The sequence below is a fragment of the Macaca fascicularis genome, chromosome 2 (assembly GCF_037993035.2).
Source record: "Macaca fascicularis isolate 582-1 chromosome 2, T2T-MFA8v1.1".
Taxonomy (NCBI): domain Eukaryota; kingdom Metazoa; phylum Chordata; class Mammalia; order Primates; family Cercopithecidae; genus Macaca; species Macaca fascicularis.
The window spans coordinates 11436575-11455735 of record NC_088376.1 but is presented as its reverse complement, the minus strand read 5'-3'; the positions used below and the strand labels follow the sequence as shown (position 1 = coordinate 11455735).

The following is a 19161-nucleotide window of genomic DNA, read 5'->3' as shown; positions in this document are numbered from 1 at the left end:
TGAGATGGGTCTCCTGAATACAGCACACTGATAGGTCTTGACTCTATCCAATTTGCCAGTCTGTGTCTTTTAATTGGGATATTTAGCCCATTTACATTTAAGGTTAATATTGTTATGTTTGCATTTAATACTGTCATTATGATGTTAACTGGTTATTTTGCCCGTTAGTCAATGCAGATTATTCCTAGCATCGACGGTTTTTACAATGTGGCATGTTTTTGCAGTGGCTGGTACCGGTTGTTCCTTTCCATGTTTAGTGCTTCCTTCAGGAGGTCTTGTAAGGCGGGCCTGGTGGTGGCAAAATCAATCTCTCAGCATTTGCTTGTCTGTAAAGGATTTTATTTTTCCTTCACACATGAAGGTTAGTTTGACTGGATATGAAATTCTGGGTTGAAAATTCTTTTCTTTAAGAATGTTGAATCTTGGCCCCCACTCTCTTCTGGCTTGTAGTTTCTGCCAAGATATCCACTGTTAATCTGATGGGCTTCCCTTTGTGGGTAACCCTACCTTTCTCTCTGGCTGCCCTTAATATTTTTTTCCTTCATTTCAACCTTGGTGAATCTGACAATTATGTGTCTTGGGGTTGCTCTTCTTGAGGAGTATCTTTGTGGTATTCTCTGTATTTACTGAATTTGAATGTCAGCCTGCCTTGCTAGGTTAGGGAAGTTCTCCTGGATAATATCCTGAAGAGTGTTTTCCAACTTGGTTCCATTCTGCCCATCACTTTCAGGTACACCAGTGAAATGTAGATTTGGTCTTTTCACATAGTCCCATATTTCTTGGAGGCTTTGTTTGTTTCTTTTTACTCTTTTTTCTCTAAACTTCTCTTTCCATTTTATTTCATTGATCTGATCTTCAATCACTGATACCCTTTCTTCCACTTGATCGCATTGGCTATGGAAGCTTGTGCATGCATTGCATAGTTCTTATGCCATGGTTTTCAGTTCCATCAGGTCGTTTAAGGTCTTCTCTACACTGTTTATTCTAGTTAGCCAGTTGTCTAATCTTTTTTCAAGGTATTTAGCTTCCTTGCAATGGGTTTGAACATCCTCGTTTAACTCGGAGAAGTTTGTTACTACCGACCTTCTGAAGCCTACTTCTGTCAGCTTGTCAAAGTCATTCTCCGTCCAGCTTTGTTTTGTTGCTGGCGAGGAGCTGCGAACCTTTGGAGGAGAAGAGGCACTCTGGTTTTTAGAATTTTCAGCTTTTCTGCTCTGGTTTCTCCCCATCTTTGTGGTTTTATCTGCCTTTAGTCTTTGATGTTGGTAACCTACAGATGGGGTTTTGGTGTGGATGTCCTTTCTGTTGATGTTGATGCTATTCCTTTCTGTTTGTTAGTTTTCCTTCTAACAGTCAGGTCCCTTAGCTGCAGGTCTGTTGGAGTTTGCTGGAGGTCCACTCCAGACCTCTTTGCCTGGGTATCACCAGCAGAGGCTGTAGAACAGCAAATATTGCTGCCTGATTCTTCCTCTGGAAGCTTCATCCCAGAGGGGCAACTGCCTGTATGAGTTGTCAGTTGGCCCCTACTGGGAGGTGCCTCCCAGTTAGGCTACACGGGGGTCAGGGAACCACTTGAAAGGGCAGTCTGTCCATTCTCCGAGCTCAAACACTGTGCTGGGAGAACCACTGCTCTCCTCAGAGTGGTCAGCTAGGGATTTTTTTTTTTTTTTTTTTTTTTTGAGACGGAGTCTTGCTTTGTCGCCCAGGCTGCAGTGCAGTGGCTGGATCTCAGCTCACTGCAAGCTCTGCCTCCCCAGGTTCACACCATTCTCCTGCCTCAGCCTCCTGAGTAGCTGGGACTACAGGCACCCGCCACCTCGCCCGGCTAGTTTTTTGTATTTTTTAGTAGAGACGGGGTTTCACCGGGTTAGCCAGGATGGTCTCGATCTCCTGACCTCGTGATCCGCCTGTCTCGGCCTCCCAAAGTGCTGGGATTTCAGCCAGGGATTTTTAAGTCTGCAGAAGTTTCTGCTGCTTTTTATTCAACTACACCCTGCCCCCAGAGGTGGAGTCTGCAGAGGCAATAGGCCTGGCTGAGCTGCCTTGAGTTCTGCCCAGTTTGAGCTTCTCTGGCTGCTTTGTTTACCTCTTCAAGCCTCAGCAATGGCGGATGCCCCTCCCCCTGCTAGGCTACTGCCTCGCAGGTCCATCTTAGACTGCTGCGCCAGCAGTGAGCAAGGTTCCATGGCCATGGGACTTGCCAAGCCAGACACAGGATATAATCTCCTGTGTGCCATTTTTTAAGACAGTTGGAAAAGCGCAGTATTTGGGCTGGAGTGTCCCATTTTTTTCAGGTTCCATCTGTCACGGCTTCCCTTGGCTAGAAAAAGGAAATCCCCTGACCCCTTGCACTTCCTGGGTGAGGCGATGCCCCACCCTGCTTTGGCTCACCCTCCACGGGTTGCACCCACTGTCCAACCAGTCCCAGTGATATGAACCATGTACCTCAGTTGGAAAAGCAGAAATCACCTGTCTTCTTTGTCGATCACGCTGGGAGCTGCAGACTGGAGCTGTTTCTGTTTGGCCATCATAAGAATATTTTTATAATGGGATAGAAATTGAGGAACTTAACTTCTTTGTAAGTGGTCACCATCTTGTTTTTTTGTTCTTCCTCTAATACCTTTTTTTTTTTTTTTTTTTTTTAAGAGAATCACTTTCTATCACCGTCACATCTTCCAGTCGCTTCTAGGTGCTTCCAATGCCTGTTTGTTGTTCAAATATATATTTTGGCTTTTGGTATTACTTTTATTACTATTATCGTTATTATTATTATTATTTTTTGGGATGGAGTTTCACTCTGTCACCCAAGCTGGAGTGCAGTGGTGTGATCTTGGTTTACTGTAACCTCCGTTTCCTCGGTTCAAGTAATCCTCTTGCCTCAGCCTCCTGAGTAGCTGGGATTACAGGCATGCGCCACCATACCCGGCTAATTTTTTAATCTTTAGTCGAGATGCAGTTTCACCATGTTGTTCCAACTGGTCTTGAACTCCTGACCTCAGGTAACCACCCACCTTGGCCTCCCGAAGTACTAGTATTACAGGCATGAGCCATCGTGCCCGGCCTACTTTTATTAGTACTAGAAGAGATAGGATTGAAAGGAATGGATTGGCTAGCAATAAACTCTCTGGGGCAAATGACAGCTGAACTAGACTTTGAAAGATGGGAAAGACTTGGGAAAATAGCAATAGACAGGCACTCCAGAAAGTGGAATTGGCAAGACAGAGGAGAACAGGAAATGAGGGAGACGTTACACCACTCCAAGAGTAGCATAATGGTCACTCCCCTATTAGTGATCAGGCTGGAGTGCAGTGGCATGATCATAGGAAATGAGGGAGACATTCAGATACCCCTGGCTAAGTTGGAGGTGGAGGTGTGGAAGAATTGGCTGGCATTGCCCTGTAGAGAGAGATGAGGCTGGACCTTCATGGCTGCTTGTGCTCTGGCAAGTCTGGAAATTCAGACAGAGGGTTAGGACCAGCTTTGCCCCTTTCCCTTCTCATGCTTAGTCAGAAACCCTGGAGCTGGAGAGCACTTTAGGGAGCACTAAAACCTCATCTCTACTTCTATATAAGATGCTACCTAAATATCCAGGAGAGATGTTCATTTACTCTTAATTAATTCATTCATTCAACAAATATGTTCAGTATTGAGTAGAGTGTGGCAGTCAGTACATAAACTCTATAGTTAGCCTGCTTGGGGTTGAAATCCAGCTCTGTCTCTTACTAGCTGAAGGATCATCAAGTTACTTCTCTCTAAAAAAGGGAGAACAATTCCCTTACAGGGTTGTTGTGAGGTACAAATAAGAAAAATCTGTGCAAAGCACTTAGAACAATACCTGGCACATGTATCAATAAACGTTAACTGCACTTACTATTGATATTTGCAGACACTGGTAGTGGAGGATACAATTGTGAGCAAAACAGACTCAGCCTCTGTTCTTATGATGCAATCAAATAGTTTTACAAATAAATAAAGTTGCAAAAGAGAACTAGAGAAGAGAGTGGTCAAGGTACTAGGAGAGCCCTGAAAGGGGAGATACGAGCTATTCAAAGTGATCAGAATCCCCAGGTGGATGGTACTTGACTGTGTAGAAGGAATGTGTGGATGTTGAAAAGGGTGGGATAACAGCTTTTCAGGAAGAGGCAACAGCATGGGTACAGTTTTGTGTGGCAGGAAATGGGGGACTAGGACTCAGGAAGAGGTGAGTATATGTGGGGCTATGTGGTGAGAGACAAAGCTAAAAGCAAGAAGGAGTCAAGCCATGGTGCTGCACTGAGGCATCTTCTTTTTTCAGCTGAGGGTGGGGGGGCTGGCCTGTCGCCCAGGCTGGAGTGCAGTGGCGCGATCTCGGCTCACTGCAACCTCCACCTCCTGGGTTCAAGCGATTCTCCTGCCTCAGCCTCCTCAGTAGCTGGGATTACAGGTGCCCACAACCATGCCGGACTAATTTTTTTATTTTTAGTAGAGACAAGGTTTCACCATGTTGGCCAGGCTGGTCTCAAACTCCTGACCTCAGGTGATCCATCCGCGTCAGCCTCCCAGAGTGCTGGGATTACAGGTGTGAGTTACCACACCCGGCAGGGTGAGGCACCTTCTTTATGGCGTGATTGGATTTGCATTTTGTAACCATCACTTGCTTCCATCTGATCAGAGGGGCTGCAGTAGGTGAAGATACATAGTTAGGAAGGTCTTGCAGTGGTCTGGCTTAGATATGCTGATAGCTTGCACAAGAGTAGGGGTGAAGGTGAATGTGAGAAAAGAATGTATTTAAGGGCTACTTGGGATTTGCAGTCAACAGGTTTTAATGTCGTGTTTGATGTGAGAAGTAAAGGGAGAGGGGCCAAAGGTGCAGCTTGGTTTCTTTCTTGTGTAACTTGGCAGCTAGAAGTCACTGAAATTAGAAGTCAGCCCCTTATCCATGGTTTCACTCTCTGCAGTTTCATTTATTTGTGGTCAGCTGCAGTCTTAAAATATTAAATGAAAAATTCAAGCAATAAGCAGTTCAGAAGTTTTAAATGACACATCATTCTGAGTAGTGGGATGAAATCTTACATGTCTTACTTTGTCCCTTCTTCATCACAGGAAGAAGGATGAGTACAGTACAATAAAATACTGAATAAATAAACCAATTCAATAGAGTAGCAGGATCCAAAATTAACACACAAAAATATTCATTTTTTCTATTATATGCAATAACAATGAATGATCTAAAAAGGAAATTTAAAAACAATTCCATTTACAATAGAATGGCATAAAAAAGCATAAAATATTTAACCAAGGAGGTGAAAGACTTGTACAATGAAAACTACAAAATATTTCTGAAAGAAATTAAAGAAGACACAAAAACCTGGAAGACATCCCATGTTCACAGATTGAAAAAAGTATTGTTAAGATGTCAATGATACCGAATATGATCTGCAGATTTAAGGCAATCACTATGAAAATCCAAAAGATATTTCTTTTTTTGCAGAAACAGAAAAAGCCATTCTAAAATTTATATGAAACCTCAAGGGACCCCAATTAACCAAACAATCCTGAAAAATAAGAATAAAGCTGGAGTTCTCTCACTTCTTGATTTCAAAAAATACATATGTTACAATAATCGAAGCAGTGAGGTACAAAGACAAACATATAAACCATTGGAATAGAATAGAAAGTCCAGAAATAAACTCTTGTATATATATGTAAATGATTTTTGACGAGTGTGTCAGGATCGTTCAATGAGGAAAAGACAGTCTCTTTAAGAAACGCTACTGGGAAAACTGGCTATCCACATGCAAAAGAATAAAGTTGGACCCTTACCTAACACTAAAAATAAAAATTAACTCAAAATAGATCTGTGACCTAAAACCTAAATGTAGACCAAAAACTATAAAACTCTTAGATGACAACATAGGGCAAAAACTTTATGACATCAGATTTGGCAATGATTTCGTCATTATGACACCAAAGGCATACATATGTAACAAAGGAAAAAATATACAAGTTGGACTTTATGAAAATTAAAAATAATTATAAGTCAAAAGGTCCTCTCAACAGAGTAAAAAGACAGCACACATAATAGGAGAAAATATTTGCAAGTCGTCTATCTGATGAGGGATTAATGTACAGAATATATAGAACACTCATCAAACAACGATAAAAAAGAAATCAAAGTACCCAATTTAAAAATGGGCAAACGACTTGAATGGACATTTCTCCAAGATATGCAAATGGTTAGTAAGCACATGAAAAGAGACTCAACTCTTTTTTGTTAGGGAAATGCAACCCAAGAATACCACACAGTACCACCTCACACCCATGAGGATGGCTTCTATGATCAGAAATTGGAATCTGTGAGCACTGTTGATGGGAATGGAAAATGATTAGCCACTGTGGAAAACAGTATGGCAGTGCCTCAGAAACTTAAACGTGGAATTACCATGTACTCTAATAATTCTATTTATTGGCATATACTTACAGAAATTGAAAGAAGGGTCTTGAAGTGATATTCGTACCCCCATATTCATACTACTGTTGTTCACAATAGCTGAAATGCAGAAGCAGCCCAAGTGTCTATTGATGCCGAATGGATACGCAAAAGCTGGTTTATACACATAATACAATATTATTCTTAAAAAGGAAGGAAATACTGATACTGGCTACAACATGGATGAACCTTGAAGACATTATGCCAAGTGAAATAAGCCAGTCACACACACACACACACACACACACACAAAATACTACATGAATGGCGGTTGCCAGGGAATGTGAGGTGGGAGGGGGAATGGGGAGTTACTGTTTAATGAGTATAGAGTTTCAGTTTTGCAAGATTGAAAAAGTTTTCGAGATGGTTTGTGGTGATAGTTGCACAACAATATAAATGTACTTAATATCACTGAACTGTACACTTAAAAATGGTTCAGATAGTCATGTGTATTTTAATACAATGTTTTAAATTGGAAAAAATGTCAGTAAGGGAGACAGTCACAGAAGGACAAACACTGTATGATTCCACTTTATATGAAACACCTGGAGTAGAGACAGAAAGTAGAATGATGTTTGCCAAGGGCTAGGAGGAGAAAGGAATGCGGAATTGTTGTTTAATGAATACTATAATTCATTTTGGGAAGCTGAAAAAGTTCTGGAGATGGTGGTGATAGTTACACAACAATATCAATGTACTAAGCTGAATATTTAAAATTGCTAAAATGGTCAATTTTATGTTATGTATATTTTATAAGCTGTTTTTAAATCAACAGGGAGAAGCCAGTTGATGGAGGGAGAAAGTGAATATACTAAAAAGAGGAGAAAATGATTAGTTACCGAGAACATGGTGGTGGTGGAGCCAAAGCGTAGTGGAGGATGACCCCCGGCAGGAGGGAGTCAGAGGGAAGAAGGTGGGAGTGGTATAGCTGGAGGCAGTCGGTATTACAAGGATGAGAGGGCGTCTATTTTCTCTGCAAAGTGGGATGCAAGGCCAAGTCAGAAGGAGGCTGAGCCGGGAAGAGGTTTTAGTAGAGAAGGTTTGAGCAAAGAGATTGATAATTGTCATTGGGGTGAGTGGGACAGTTAGTAAACCTGATGGAGTGGGATTTCCAGGTTATGCTGGGCTACTTTGAGTTTGAAGAGAATGAATTTAGAGAGAAACCAATCTCTGTTTGATGCATGGATGGCAGGATCTGGAGGTGAGCAGGCAGCAGCAAAGAAGAGAGGGGAGAGTGGAGGAGCCCTCCCTGAGCGTTCTCTTGGACGGTGGAGGCCGCCTACTCTCTGAACACCTCTTCGTGATGTTTCAGTCTTCCTCACTGTGAAGAATGAAACCCCAGTCCTGCAAAGATTCTGAAACTGTATTTAAGGCCAAAGTAAGGTTGCCTGGGAATTAAGAGTACTGGAGTCAGACAGACTGTGATCAGATCCCTCCCCCAGCACTTCCTATGTGAGTGACTTGAGCAAGTTGCTTTACTTTACCTTTCTGAGCCTCAGTTCCCTTACTCGTAAGATAGAAATATGAATAGTTACTATCCAGGGTTTTTTTTTTTTAGGATCAAAGGAGTTACTATGTGTGGAGCATGTCACCCGGAGGCTGGTCTGCAGCAAGTGCTTTGTAAATAGTAGCGATGGGCACGACTGAAACTTCAAGGTCTGCCTCTGCCTGTTTGCGAATGACTCCACCTTCCCAAATCCCAACAGGGAAGGTGAGTCAATTTGAGACCACTTGAGAGGCATCTAGCAGAAGGGAGGCAAGACTTCTGTTGAAGGATAATTTTTAGGGAAAAAAGGGTAAGATGATGACTCTCATACAGATATAAAAATGAATTCATCATGAAGATTCTATTTTACTTGTATGATGGAACCAGGTAGATATTACAACTGGTTCAGAGGAAAAGTCAAAGCAACACAAATTTGGAGTAAAGGAGTGAAACTAGTTTTTGTGTGAGCTAAGGCAGGGGGAGGGGAGGAGTCAGTTGAAGCTCTCCTGGGCAGCATCCTGCCCAGTAGGCGCATGGATTAGTTGCCTGCGGTTCACAAAGGGTTGTGAAATAGCTCCCGTGGAATCAGAATCTGATAGGGAGGAAGAAAATGGCTTTCTACCGAAGCAGATTTGTTTTTCCCCTTATACTTATATAGCTCTCTGTGCACCATTGTGCCAGGGCTGAGAGGAAGGTAGCCCACTTCCTGGGATACACTATCCACCCTCAAGGGAGCCTTTCCTGCTTCTTCTTAGGCAAATCAGCTCTCTTTTCTCACCTCCTGTAAGCAACACTAAGTATCTGGCTGTTCCTTTCGTACTCACGTCCTGGCCGCTCCATGACGGCACTTGTTGTGGTACTGAACTGTGATGGACACTTTCTATCATTGCCCTTTCTTACCTTCATATCCTAAAAAGCCGGTGGTCTGTCTTCTCTGTCTTTTGTCCTGGTCAGTTATCCTAACTATTTCGTGTCCGTTTCTGTGGATTAGCAAACGGGGTCCCCACCCCCACTGCACAAGGAGAACATCTGGCACCCAGAAGTCACTGAGAGAATAGCTGTTGCTTTGGTAAAATTCTGCCTCTGAGTGGCTTGTTCTCTTCCCAGACGGGGAGGTCCTCCTGACAGCAGCTCTCTTCTCTTTTTTTTTTTTTTTGACAGTTTTGTTCTTGCGCTCAGGCTCGAGTGCGGTGGCACAATCTCAGCTTTCTGCTCTGCCTCCTGGGTTCAAGTGATTCTCCTGCCTTGGTCTCCCAAGTAACTGGGATTAGAGGCACACACCCCCATGCGCAGCTAATTTTTGTATTTTTAGTAGAGACAGAGTTTCGCCATATTGGCCAGTCTGGTCTCGAACTCGTGACCTCAGGTGATCCACCTGCCTCAGCCTCCCAAAGTGCTGGGATTACAGACGTGAGCCACCTACACCCGGCTTCAGCAGCTCCCTTCTAAAGGCATCTGGACCCACATTTGTTCAGCTCCCATCCCTTTGGCCGTGATGAAGGCATGCAAAACAAAAAAGGCACTTTTCTTATTGAGAAGGTGGCTTTTTATAGAGAATGGTGTCATACTGTTAGGTTTCAGGCCAGCAGACCTAGTCAGGCATGTGATGCTTCTGTGCCAGGTGTGGCTATGAGAGTCAACAGGAAAAATGATATATGTAAATGGGTGGGTCTTTAAATAAATGCAGTTTTGACTGTAAGTGTAAGAAGGTTTCTGTGAGACTCAACTCAGTACCTCCTGTACCCAGTGCGCCCGACAGAGAAGACAATGTGACAAGAAGACCCAATGGCTTCCTTGGAAGCTTTTGTGCTAGCTGGAGAGAGACCTACTTCCTATATGCCTAGCGACAGTCCATGCTGACTGGGCTGCAACCAGGACATTTCCAGATTACTCAGCGGGGCTTATCTTGAAATAATAGTTGATGCCATTTGTTAGATATATTATATATACCATCTAAGGGTCTTACAAACCTTATCTCATTTGATCTTCGTAGCAAACCCTGTGAGGTATGACCCAACCACCAGTTTCCCTCAGAACTCAGACTCCCAGAGTTTGAGTGAGTTGCTCAGAGGAGCCCAGAAAGTCAGTGACAGAGGTGGGATTTGGATCTAGGTGTTTGCCACCAGCACTTTTTTAAATCACCAAACCTTTCTGGAAGCTCCAACTTTTCTCCCCAAGATACTGAAAGACAGGTATCTGGATGGGTTGGCGGGGCAGGTGGGAGGCGGCTGGGATTTCCATCAACAACAGGTCTAAAACCAGCGACGGTGAGCTGAGCGATTCTGATGGAACCCCTGCCATACAGTCTATTAATATAATAATTGGAACTAAAATTTAAACATGATGGCAATTATGAGTTCTGGGACCTCTTGATTTGGGCCAGCACTCTCAAACGCTATTTCTCCGAATCAGAGAAAGGAGGCCTTCAGGCTGTGCCTTCACATGGCTTTTCCTCTGTGCGTGGTGGAAAGAGAGAGCTCTGCGAGTCTCTACTTGTTGTAAGGACACTGGCCCCATGGAATTAGGGCCCCACCCCATGACACATTTAATCCTAATTACCTCCCTCACAGTCCTATTTCCAAACAGGGTACTAGTAACATTGGGGATTAGGGCTTCAACATGTGAATTCTGGGGGCACACAATTCAGTCCATAACAGAGGGAAAACAGATCTGAGAAGAAAAAAGTCCAAAATATGCACAGTGGTAATATCTGAAGATGTGTGTGTGTGTTTGTTTCTATTCTTGGGTTTTCTAACTGTCCCCAGTGAGCGTTTGTCACTTTCTAACTGAGAGGGTGACTTTAAACAGTGTCTTCAGCGGCAGCACTCCATGCCCTGGTGTAGCCTTTTCCTGGCAGATGTTCCCCAGGGCTCTGCCCTTCTGCCAATGACTTATTCTCAGCATGAACTCCCCCCTGCCCCCTAAGAGGATCTCCAAACCCAGGTCACACTACCCCTGCAGGTAATTACAGGCATTTGAGAACAGCTTTATTCTTCCAAGAATAGCTGGTCCCCTCAGCAGGGCCTTACAAAGGGGTTATGTCTAAATAAGGCACCTGAGGCCAGGAGATGTGAAATGGTCCATCTGATACCATGGAGTGAGTTAGACACAGAGCAGGACTGGAACCCATGCTTCCAATTCCCCATCCAGTTTTAAGGCAATCTCTTTTCTTCTTTTCTTTTTCTTTTTTTTTTTTTTTTTGAGACAGTCTGACTCTGTCACCCAGGCTGCAGTGCACCTTAGACAACTATCCTTGTCCACCTTTCCTGCTACCCTGTGACCTCCTGGAGGGCAGGGACTGTGTCTTTCCTTTGGCTCCTTAGCACCCAGTATAGCTGCACAACCTCCCGCCAAGGTGGACCCACCACCAGTATTTCTTGTCCCAAAGATATATTGAGGAAATGAGAGTATATTCTTCAGGCTTCCGGGAACTTCCTTACGTCTGTAGGACGGTATGGGGATGGGGATAGCTCAGTGACGGTAGAGGCTTGCGACAGATTGCTATTCTGTGGGTTGCACACGGGCCATCTCCCTTGCCATAGTTTTTTCCAGATACTGCAGTGACATTAATTAGGTCTCAGCCTTGGTGATGTAGACCAAGATGGAGAGGGATTATTGTCGTGATTCTTGCTTTCATTTCAGTTAATTCTTGATTTGATTTCTGCCATTTATTCCTCTCAATTTTTACCTGGGCAACATCATCTCCCACCTGCTTTTCAAGGTGAATGTTGACAGCTGATTTCATATATTAGTTCTGGCTTTCTTAAGAGGGACACGGCTCCCTTCATTCTTAAGCCTTTGGGGCTAATTTTCTTTCTCATTCACTCATGGTCTCCATTTGATCCACAACACAGCTCCCGTTTGAGAGAGCAGAGCAAACGTGTTATTCCCATTTCACAGATAAGAAAATAAGGGCCTAGTACTATTACTCTGTTTGCTCAAGATCATAGGAAAGTTAGTGGCACAGCCAAGAGTTGTTCCTGGATCTTTTTGTATCCGAGACCAGTATCTTTTGCCATACTTTTCTTTATTTTGATAAGTAATTAACATTTACATGTATAATTTCCCCCCAGAATTTGGATTCTTTCTTAGGATAGATTCCCAAACATGGAATTATTGAGTCAAAGAGTATAAATATGCTTTTTTTAAAAAACAAAAAACAACAAAAAAACCACTCTTAGTACATTTTGCAGAATTATTCAAGCTAGGTTGTCACACTCATGTTTAAGCCAGGCAGGTGTGACTACCCATATGCAGGCCAGCCCAGGAGCCAGTGTGGTGGGGAAGGGCCATAGCCAGCCATTGCTGGATCCCTCAGCCAGCAGAGGCACACATGAGCTTCTCACCGGCCTGGTGAGAGTCTCCTGTTGGGAGGTGCGCATTTTTGCACGCACTCTGGCCTCTCCACACAAACTGAATATTTCATCTGGTGCTCAGCCACAAGCACAGCCATCTGCTCCAGTGCTGCAGAAACTATTGGCTGTGTTGGACTTTGTGAGAGATCCTGTGTCAGTCTCCACCACGATGTATATGTAGTGTGCTGGACTTTCTAGGTGACTGAAAGGATTCCAGAGATAATTTTGATTATATGAGTCCCTGACTTCAGACTCTACTCTTGTGGCTCCCACACAAGGTGTGACTCCAGGAGGCTGGGATGCCATGCTGTTTTCACTGTACCCTTGTCCCCGTAATCTCAAAGCCTGAGTGGATGGAACCCTTTCTATTCTATGGCTAGTGGCTTGTGATAAATGTCCTTTCAGGTCAACGCCGTGCAGGCTGGCATCTTTACCTTTCTTTCACTGAAGTTAAGTGCCACACCAGAACTTAGAAGCCTCACAGGCGACTCTGGGGTCTCAGGCTGTACCTTGTGCTGTGTCAGCTATTACTTCATGTCAAACAGTTGCATATGAATGTTCAAGTGACAGCTCATCTCTTTCCTCCTGCAGTTGGTTACCACAGAGAAGCGCTTCCTCAAAGACAGTTTGTACAATGAAGGAATCCTAATCGTATGGGACCCATCTGTATACCATTCAGATATCCCAAAGGTAAGTGGGTGTCCATGGGAAATAGGGGTTGAGCTTCCTGTCTGTCTACAGATTTTCCTGATTTCTTAGGTTTTTAAAGTCATGGCTGACATTGGCTATCCCTAAAGGCTGGGTATTTGAGTTTTAGGATACCCCATTTCATCTGGACTAGCAGATTCAGAAGTATTCCTGTCCTATGCCAGCTACTCTCCTTGCCCTGCCAGGCACTGCCAGGTATTGTCTCCCAGTTATAGTATTTACTGGGATAGTGGCTGGAGCTCCCAACATCCGGGGTAGGTTGTTCATTAATGCAGTTACTCCTAATGAGCATCAGCAGAACTCGAGAGTAGTTGCCATTACTCCTGTAAATAATATTAGCATGCTTATTTCACACTTCCAGTATCCAGAATTCTTCCCGTTTCACTCTCATAACAATTTAAGGAGATCGATGGAAGTGTGGTTGTTCCCATTTTACAGACGGGGAATTGGAGTGTGGAGAATGAAAGTCCCCGTCCCAGGGCTTGATTTACTAAGCAGAAGGCGCAGATCTGCAACAGCAGCTCTTTCCCGGGAAGGAGACCTGAGTGGAGGCCTGCTGGATTCTAACCTCTCTGGAGTAGTTCTCTCACTGTTCATGCATGTCAGTTGACCTCTCTCTGATACAGGCTGCTGTGGCCTCAGGACCATGACTCCTGAGAAGGGCAGAGAGCACTCATCTTGGGACACTTAAGTTGGCTCTACCAATGCCTGACAGGCTCTGGCGACCCCTGGCACCCTCACTGTCTGACTTTCAACAGTTTTGCACTGATCTCACTTAGAACTCAAATATGCCTAGGTCGGGACAAGGACTCTGAACCCATAGATGTGGCAACTTATGCTCTAGTTTTCTCCCCTTTAAAAATGAGAGATGGGGCCAGATGGTAGCTGGGGCTCTTCTCAGCTCTGATAGTGTTCCTAGACTCTGATCCTGAAGCCTGAGGCTGATCCTGGGTCGCCAAGGTCAACTCTCCCCAAAAGCACAGGCGACAGGCCAGGCCCCACCCTGCTATCCAGTGAAACCTGTGACCGGAAGAGAAGCCTGTAGTCCGCTGCAAGAAAAGGGCTGTGCCTCAGGAGCAACCTTGTTGGTCCTTTCCCCTCCCCATGGCCACTGATGAGGATGACTCCTGGGGGGAGCAGCTCACTGGCCCATTTCTCCCTTGAAAGGACCACTTCTTTCTTTTTCAGTGGTACCAGAATCCGGATTATAATTTCTTTAATAACTACAAGAGTTATCGTAAGCTGCACCCCGATCAGCCCTTTTACATCCTCAAGCCCCAGATGCCTTGGGAGCTGTGGGACATTCTTCAAGAAATCTCCCCAGAAGAGATTCAGCCAAACCCCCCATCCTCTGGGATGCTTGGTGAGTTCATGTCGGGGAAAAGACCTTGCGTGTTTGTTTCTAGAAGAGATGAGCTTTTTGTCTGAGGTCTCATTCATTCATTCGTTCGTTCGTTTGTCCACTAAACAATTGCTAGAATTTTGCTCTGCTTGTACACCGTGCCAAGTTCTATCTAAAATACAGAGGTGAATAAGATAGAATTCTTTTTCCCGAGGGTATCTATTGGGGAGGTCAATCAGATGTCTGAGGCAATATTCAATTTGTGCCAGAAGGGAGAGACAACCTGGGGTCATAGGAGAGAGGACACCTTCTAGCTGGACAGTCACATATAGCCTCATGGAGGAAGTAGCGTTTGGTAGGCTTTGGAGAGGGGAGAATATGGCAGAGGAAGATGGAGGGAAGGGAAGCCACGAACAGGGAGGGAGGCGGGAAAATGAGGAGCGGGGCTGTACCTCAGATGAGGGGAGCAAGGCACTTTTCTCAGGTGTACAATTTAAGGGGGTACCCCTTAAAAACTCAGTCATCAAGATAAATAATATTGTAAGACAGTATCTTCAGAAAACACAATGTAAAAATTCTGATGAATGAAACAGCAAATATTTAAATAAAGATAGGATCAGTGGCCGTGCTGTGCAGAGTTTATTGGAACAATGCTGGTCACGGGCCCTCTCCTTGGATTTTCTCCACACCTCATCATACAGGCTGTGGAGTGCTCCTGTTCCAGCTGTCCCTTTGCCCAGCTAAGGGAAGAAAAGTCTTCCCTCCCCGACACTGTTTCATGTAAGTGCTGTAAGGAAAAATCTGCTCCCAAACTGCACCATCCAAGAGGTTCCGCAGGATGTCACAGTGCTAGAAAGTGCTAGCTACACATGATGGCACTGTCTCCTCAATCAGCTCAGTAATCTTGTCCTGTTTCTTCAAATAAATTACTCCATGGATATATTCATTGGCTGATTGATGGAGTCATTTAATCTACTAGCATTTAGGGAGCATCTGTTATTCACCAGGCCCTGGCCTAGGTGCTGGGGATTCAAAGGTGTATCACGCTCATACAGCCCTGCATCCTAAGGAACACTGCTGGGCTTGGCTTGCAGAAACTTGGATTGGGAATCACAGTCATAAATAGAAACTCCAGAGGGAAAGCTCTCCAAATTTGGGGTCAGGAGCTGCTGGACCCACTGGGCAGAGCTCTGGGGTGCTGAGGTGGGTTGTCAGGCATGACTCACCTCTGCTCCCCTCTGCAGGTATCATCATCATGATGACCCTGTGTGACCAGGTGGATATTTATGAGTTCCTCCCATCCAAGCGCAAGACCGACGTGTGCTACTACTACCAGAAGTTCTTCGATAGTGCCTGCACGATGGGCGCCTACCACCCACTGCTCTATGAGAAGAATTTGGTGAAGCATCTCAACCAGGGCACAGATGAGGACATCTACCTGCTTGGAAAAGCCACACTGCCTGGCTTCCGGACCATTCACTGCTAAGCACAGGCTCTTCACTCTTCTCCATCAGGCATTAAATGGATGGTCTCTTGGCCACCCCAGCCTGGGAAGAACATTTTCCTGAGCAATTCCAGCCTGTTCCTTTTCCTCTAGGGGCCTCTGTCAGCAAGAGCACTGGGGCTTCAGGAGCCTGTGGTCAAGAAATCAGGTCCAGCCTTCTCTGTAGCCAGGCAGTTTATGAGCCCAGAGCTTCCCGCCACACACATGCACACATGTCTAGCATTCTTTCCAGACAGCAACCTCCCCACCTTCCACCGTGGTAGATGCAAGATCTGCCTCCCCCATCAGGGCTGCCAAAGCTGGGCTTTGTTTTTCCCAACAGAATGATGCCATTCTCACAAACCAAAGCTCTATATTGCTTGAAGTCTGCATCTAAATATTGATTTCATGTTTTAAAGAAATTCTCCCAAATTACAATTGTGCCCAATGGAGGGTGGCTCTGGGGGGCAAGTACGTGGTACAGGGGATTGGAAACATGCTCCACGCATCCAGAAAAAAAGTTGCTTCTGAGGTCCATGCCCCTGGAACATGTTCCTATCACTCTGGCTGGTTAGGCTGGCCCTTAGACTGGGTGCTTGTGAGCAAAGGGGCCTTGGTTAGCCCACTTTCCCTCTCCATGTGGAGACGGAAGGTAGAGAAGGGTACAGTGTCTGTCCTCGAGTTGCTACAGTTCAGTGAGAGAGGCAGACATGTGAACAGGCAGATAGGATTCAGTGTGCTCAGTGCACTGGGGATCTGTAGAGAGATGGGCTTGCTCTCTGTGCACCCCGGAGGGCCACGCACTTAAACTGTGTGTGTGGATCAGAGAAGGCTTTAGAGCACAGCAGGCACTCAGATGAGTCTTAGAGGAAGAGAAGAAACATGGCAAGCAGATTACATCTGAGCCATTTGAGTTGCATTTTTCTTTCTTCCCATATTTACTTTCTAAGATCTACCTGAACTTAGAGACCCAAGATATTTTTTTAGGAAACCTCCTACCCATGTCTGAGGTAGCAAGTGCAGCCTCATGACACATACGAGGCATTGCAGATCCCCGAAACCTGATTTCTCTAGGCTCTGCCTGGCCTGACCCTGTCCTGTTAGCTGGGTTTGCATACCACAGTCCCATTCTTCCTTTTCAATACCTACCCCCAAATCTCCTCCTAACCACCATCTGTTTTTTTGGGTTTTTTTTTTTTTTTCCTTTTCAAGTCATCTTCCCCTCCCAAATTACTTTTAAGCCTTTTTTGCTTTAAAAGCATCCTGACCCCAATTTCTTTGAGCGCACGGGCATTTTGCTGAAGGTCTCTCAAGGAGTAGTGGTGTGGCTCTCTGGACTTACGTCACTCTCAGAGGTCAGAACCTTGGAGAGCAGAACTGATTCTCACCAGGTGTGAGAGGTGTGCTAGCAGATTGCAATGCCCTGCGCCTCTTCCTTGCAAGTGAGCAACATCAGGCTCTCTGAGCAGAGGCTGGCCCACTGTGGTTCGCAAACACGCTCTCCAGATGGTTTTACCAAGTCCCCTCTCCCTGATAGGGAATCCTGCTGGACCAGCGCAGCCCTGGTGTGGAGAGGTTAAAAGACTTGCACAAGATCAGCAAGTGATGCTGTAGAGCCAGGGCTCTGCACTCTCAAGGCTGGCCCCATGTGCTCAAGGGGATCTAACATTTGGGCTCCAAACCAACGATCTCGGAGCTGGGATCCTTATTTACTGCCAAACCCTCCTCTTATGTAGCTAGAAAGGGCCCTGGAGTGAGAAGGCCTGGATTTTCAAACTGATGCTCCCCTATGACTAGCTGTGCCACTGTGGGCAAATGCTGTTCGTTGAGCCTCTGTTTCCACACCTGTAAAGTGGCGATGATGACCCTGTCTCACAGTGCTGTTGTGAGGATTACAGGAAAGCCCCTGTCCTGGCTCTGTACCTGGCACATAGTAGGTGCTCAGTTCATGCTGGTTTCCTTCCTGCCTTCAGTAGGGACCTGCTCTGTGCTCACACCTCGGCTGCATGCACCCTGCTGTGACGGAGGCTAGTGGGGAAGAGGTCCTGTTCTCAGGGAATTAACTGTCTTATTGGGAGACAACAATTGCCCTCCTTGGAATACCCAAGAAACCTTGCAAAACGGTGGACAACACAGAGCACGCCCTCCTCCTCGCTGCCTGCAGCTCCAGTCTGATTCTGCCTGGGAATGAGCAGAGCACGTGGGCTGCTTCACTGCTGTATAGGACAAGCCCTTTACCCCAATCTGGGCCCATGAATTCCTGGCTTGGTTTATGTTCTGATTTGACACACTCATTTGAATCTTCGAATCATGACCACTGAGCGCAGAAGAGGTGGCATTCTGACAGCAGGACATACATGTTGGTGTGGAGACTGGGACGACACTGGGTAGAATCTAGTTTTTAATTATTATTAATATAAAGGATCAAATTAATTTAAATGTGATTCTGAAGTCTACAGAACTTTTAGTTCTGTGCTGTCTATATGTGGACACTTTGGTAAAATGCAAATTATGATACGGATGTTATCGTTGGTCTGGTGAGAAGTTTCATATTTATGACAGTTAATTTAGAAATTATGACTTAATGCTGCCTCTGTCTATGGGGTTCTGTCTTCTTTGATAGCCATCTATTCATCTGGATCACGGGGCCCTCTAATCCTTCCACCAATCAAATAAGCTATTGCTATTGGTTTGGAGTTGAGACATCAGTCTCAGAAACTTCTGAAAAATGCCTAAGCTAATTCTGAATTACCCAAGGATTATGTCAAATTTTAAAATAAATGTGTGTGTGTTTTTTTAAGCTGCTTCTCTCTTCTTATTTGCTAAAGGAACAACTGCTGATTGCCAACTTTTATCTCCAAAGAGGACACAGTCCTTACCCACTAGCTCCTTACCCACTAGCTCCTCTAGCCTTAGACTTACTCTTCAGTACTCCAGGAAAAAAAAAAAATGTGTATTTATTGGAAAGATCACCTCTTTGAAATATTGACTGGTTTACTGATTTTTTTATTTTTATTTTTTGCTCTTGCCTGGATTCACACAACTAACTTGTTGCATCAAAGAAGAGATGGAGTTGGGCAGAAAGCAGAACATAAGGAAGATCCTTCCCTTGGTTTCCAAAACTCTAAAATCCTTAAATGAATGATGTCTTAAAAGGACTTACAATGTTTGGACACAAATCCTAAGGAGCATGAGTCAGGGGAGAGAGGATGATTCCTTTCTCCTGTGAACTGCCCACCCCCTTGTTACGGGTTGAATTGTGTCCCCCAAAATTCAGATGTCTGAAGTCCTAACCCCCCAGTACCTCAGAATATGACC

At 44.9% G+C, this 19161-nt stretch overlaps 1 protein-coding gene across 15 annotated transcripts in view; it reads left to right on the top strand.

Annotated features, from left to right (window-relative positions):
* Positions 1–18643, top strand: part of ST6GAL1 (ST6 beta-galactoside alpha-2,6-sialyltransferase 1) — a 145043-nt gene extending 126400 nt beyond the window's left edge. For all 15 annotated transcript variants that reach the window (XM_045387163.2, XM_074030795.1, XM_074030794.1 and 12 more), the window contains 3 exons: positions 12902–13000; positions 14207–14381; positions 15605–18643. In XM_045387163.2, the coding sequence (XP_045243098.1) occupies positions 12902–13000; positions 14207–14381; positions 15605–15846 (516 nt within the window). In that variant the 3' untranslated portion in view covers positions 15847–18643. The remainder of the gene's footprint in view (positions 1–12901; positions 13001–14206; positions 14382–15604) is intronic.
* The last annotated feature ends 518 nt before the right edge of the window (positions 18644–19161 follow it).